The following is a 4,472-nucleotide window of genomic DNA, read 5'->3' as shown; positions in this document are numbered from 1 at the left end:
CCAACGCCGCCTCACTACTGTTGACTGCCTTTTATCTGGTCCTCTCCTCCACTCCTTGAGTCAATGGCCGGGTAGTTAAGGCTCCACCAGACCCGGTCTGTTTGCCCAGAATCCACCTGCCCTGTCCCTAGGCAGGAAAACTGCAACTTTGGCAGCATCTGCTTGGACTGAAAACATGTCCCACGTCTCCTTTTTTCCCGCTGGAGAAAGCTCTTTCCGGCATGGTGTGAGGACAGCTAAGGTCTCCAGGCTGCTGGTGAAATGAGGGAAAGTAGAGGGGAGTCAGCGTCGAGATGGGCGGATAAAAGGAGCGACCGCTCAGCAGCGAGAGGGAGAGGCGAGAGTAAGGCGCCCAGACACCATGTGGACAAGGGGAGGAGAGAAAGCAGAGGTGGCGCGGGAAGGCTGAGCGCCTGGGCAGCCAGAGCCCAGATCCGAAGAGCCGAGTCCGGGCAGAGGGGTCCGCGGGCTCTGGAGGTGCTGGACCGGTGCGATCCGAGAGCAGACCGGGGCCCTCGCGAGCCTCTCCCGGCCCCTGCCCGCGATGAGCGAGGACAGCCGTCTGTGCTCCGGCTACTACAGCCTCAACCAGAGCTTCGTGGAGCCCTTCCAGTGCCCCCGGCTTGGCGAGGGGGCCGCGCTCCAGTACTGCTGCGGCTTCGCAGACCTCAAGTACTGCTGCAGCGAGCCGGGCAGCTACTTCCCCTACAAGCACAGCTACATGTGGAGCCTCAGGTGGGCTGAGAGCCCGCGCGTGCGGCGGCTGGCCGGGCCCGGGGCTGGGGAGGCGACCAGCGGAGCCACGCCAGGGCCAGGGGGGTCTCCCGCGTCCCCGCCATCGGCTCTGGGTTGGGTCGCTACGGAAGGAAGCGGAGCCTCTGAGGGCGGGTGAGGGTAGGGAGAGAAATCTCGCCCCGGCTCGGAACTCCCCCGGAAGCCAGGACCGGAGGCGAGGTGCGCGCTGGAGGAGCGCGGGCTTTGCACCCAGGGCGCAGTTGGGGCCCTCCCGGCTGGCCCCGCTGGGTTCCCCGCCCGCCTCCCGGGAGCCGACTGCTCTCCCCTCGCCGGGGACCAGTCCCAGGCTGGCACCCTACTGGTGGAGCGGGAGGACAGGCAGATAACCCAAGGAGAAGGTTTAAAATCCTCTTTTAGGTTTATTTGGTGTATTTGAAGAGAAAGGAGGCTCCTTTGGGGCTCTTTTTACTGCATTAACAAGGACCAGAGTATTTTAAGACTCTTTGAGGGTTGTGAAGGAATTGGTTGTATTCTTTAAAATACACATGTATTTTTTAATGTGTGTGTGTGTGTGTGTGTGTGTGTGTGTGTGTGTGTGTTCCTGAGGGCCTGCGCAAGCAACTGGGCTTTACGACTTGCCCTTTTTGGAGGATCTGACCCCTACCCTGGAGAGAATTGAAGAGACACCAAGAAAGATACAGCTTTTGGTTGCTATGATTATACACACACTCTGTAGAACAGGACACCCCCTTTCTTGAAACCTGAGCCATGTGGCTATTGCTGGAATGTGAAGAGACTTTCTAAGGTGCGGTCTTGTTTCTTTTTTCCTATAGTGGCAATTTTATTTTACTTATTCCAACTAGTATTCATGTAGACATTTTCATTATGAATTTCTTTTCCCCCTTCCACTCTGAAGGACTGCAAACTTTAAACTTAATTTTTCATTTTGCTTGGAGAATGAAAGGGGTTCGACAATCAAGGAAAGAGCTCCCACCTTAAATTGTTTTGTACATATTAATTAGTTTATAGGGTTGGGGGAGATGGATTCTGCTAGTAAGAGGTAAAGTATGATTATGTCTCCCAGTCACCTACATGACCCAGAATTTAACACACATGCCAAGTCTATAGCAAATGACTAAATGTTACTTCTTAAAGCAATAACGTATTAACATATTTTTCTATATTGCAAGCATCAACAAGTCTCAGCAGGAGTGCCTACCTTCCCGTAAGTTCAACTCACAAAGTTGTATTTTGCTGAAAAAGGGCAAAATGTCAGAAAATAATGATAGCTTATCCTTAGTAGATTACATGAGGAAGAAATCTGTATTGCACTGGTTTATTATCTGGCCTTTTGGAAACTAACAGAGTAATCTATCTCTGGGTCATTGGAGGCATTACTGATGGCAGAAACACCTCCAACAGAGACTGGCAATTCCTAAGTCAAACTCAATTGGAAAATGTGCCTGAGATTTTCAGATCCCTGAATAGTTCCAAAGTGACAAGCAATAGAGGACATAAAACCTTCCTAAGATTTATAAGGGCACAAAGGAGTGAACAGCTTGCTGGGGTCTTCATTCAGCACTGACAAAATGGACAGTGCAGGTCCATTCCCTGGGAAATAGAAAAATCACTTCAACTGATGTTGTTGGTTGGCAGTGTTAAACCTGGGATTCCTGTGAGTTATTGAGCTCTGAGAACACAATAGGGAGGTAAATTTATTAGAGCTTCATTTCCCCTCTATTCTTTGCTCTCCACTCCTAATTTAAAATAGTCCAACTGTGAAGACTCACTAGCCCTTGTTTTGAGATTCTATAGTGGCTGGAGAAAGGCACAGCTGTGGCTATCACAAGGTAAGTGAACTTCCTAAGTAGGAGAATTGCTGCATTAATGTGACAGCAGCTTCAGACCCTCTCTCAAAGCTTGTAAAACAACTGCCATAGGGTGCTGAGGAAAGGATAATTCTTCCTTTCCTGTGTCTGGCCCCCTCCCATCTTTTCTCCTCCGATGACTCCCTATGGTCTTAGGATTTTCCTTGGTAATCTTCTCCAGGACTTGGGAAAATAAGGTCTATTGGACAGGGCCATGCATGAGTGGTTATTTAGTAAGTATTTATTGAAATGACTATTTTAGGAGTCTCCTGGAGCTCCCTCTTTACCGAGAGTTTATACCTAGAGCTTTGCGTGCATAAAGCAACATTTCTTTTCTTTCTTTTTTTTTTTTTTTTTGAGACGAGGTCTCGCTCTGTCACCCAGGCTGGAGTGCAGTTGCTCAATCTCGGCTCACTGCAACTTCTGCCTTCTAGGTTCATGTCATTCTCCTGCAGCAGCCTCCCGAGTAGCTGGGACTACAGGTGCCTGCCATCATGCCTGGCTAATTTTTTGTATTTTTAGTAGAGATGGGGTTTCACTATGTTAGCCAGGATGATCTCGATCTCCTGACCTCGTGATCTGCCTGCCTTGACCTCCCAAAGTGCTGGGATTACAGGCATGAGCCACCGCTCCCGGCCATAAAGCAACTTTTTTATAAAGTGAACCATGACATTGAAAGTATTTGTCAGTATTATGAAGAACATTCTTTTCTAACCGAAAGCAGGGATGGCATGCTTTGTTTTTGTTTTTCTTTCAAATTTAATGGTCTGGTTTTATAATTTGTACATTGAAAGCCCACACTGTGTATGTGGAAGTTAATTAAAATAACAATTTTGCTTTCAAATAGACTAAATTACATTTTTACCTTGAAGATTTTGTAATAATCAGGTTCCTGTTTGAAGAATCTTTCCAGATGTCTAGCCTCTTATCTGCTCTGTGCACCAGATAATATTAACTGAGTGGATTACTTTCGCATGTGTCTGTGTATAGTGAAGTGATCCTAACCTTCCCTGACACTTAAAATGCACAAAAGTTAGGTTTGGTGCAAACAAGCATAAAAGAGGAGTCGCCAAATATAGGGTGTCTACCTTTTAGATGAGAGTGCATCCAGTGAGAGCAAACCCCAAGTTGAAATATGTAACTCTACAGTGACTCCAGCCATAAATTTCCCCAGCCTTCACTCGTCTATAAGGCTAGTGGAACTGGGTTGACAATAAACCAAGCACAAGAATCTCTGAAAGTCGACTTCGTGTGTGTGGTTCAGGAGGCAATCTCTTCTTTGTAGGGGTGTTCTAGCTCCTAAAATGAAGGACAAGTGGAGTGAACTTAACTCTTCACTTTCAGTTCTATTATCCTTCCTCCCAAAGCAGCAATGCTCCTGGCATCCCTGGTCAAATTCTCCCTCCCCTCCCTTTTGGTACAGGTTAGAGTCCTAATCCCAGGGAAAGAGCAGAAGCCTAAAGGCAAGCCAGGAAGATAATGAAGAAAAAGATCATTACTTTTCAATGATGTATGTTCCAAATACAGGTAGATCAATCAGCAGTCAATTATTATTTATTTCCATTTATTGAACATTTTCTATAAGCTAAACTCTCAAATGCGTTAAATAAGTGTGTACAACACTACCGTGAAAGTCAACAGAAGTATCTGTTCTTGAGTAAAATTGATTAAAATCTATTTATAGGTTAAAATCTATTGGTAGATTTTAATTAGAACAAAATGTGGGCCGGGCGCGGTGGCTCAAGCCTGTAATCCCAGCACTTTGGGAGGCCGAGACGGGCGGATCACGAGGTCAGGAGATCGAGACCATCCTGGCTAACACGGTGAAACCCCGTCTCTACTAAAAACTACAAAAAACTAGCCGGGCGA

General features: G+C 47.2%; 1 protein-coding gene across 1 annotated transcript in view; it reads left to right on the top strand.

Moving 5' to 3' along the window:
- Positions 1-230: 230 nt before the first annotated feature.
- SHISAL2B (shisa like 2B) overlaps positions 231-4,472 on the top strand; it is a 26,321-nt gene continuing 22,079 nt past the window's right edge. Inside the window, exon 1 of the mRNA XM_017877119.1 lies at positions 231-735. Within this exon, the coding sequence (XP_017732608.1) occupies positions 545-735 (191 nt within the window). The 5' untranslated portion in view covers positions 231-544. The remainder of the gene's footprint in view (positions 736-4,472) is intronic.

This window comes from Rhinopithecus bieti, unplaced genomic scaffold (assembly GCF_001698545.2).
Source record: "Rhinopithecus bieti isolate Rb0 unplaced genomic scaffold, ASM169854v2 scaffold_10181, whole genome shotgun sequence".
Classification (NCBI taxonomy): Eukaryota; Metazoa; Chordata; class Mammalia; order Primates; family Cercopithecidae; genus Rhinopithecus; species Rhinopithecus bieti.
The sequence above is the reverse complement of the archived record's forward strand: the minus strand, read 5'-3'. Positions and strand labels throughout refer to the sequence as shown.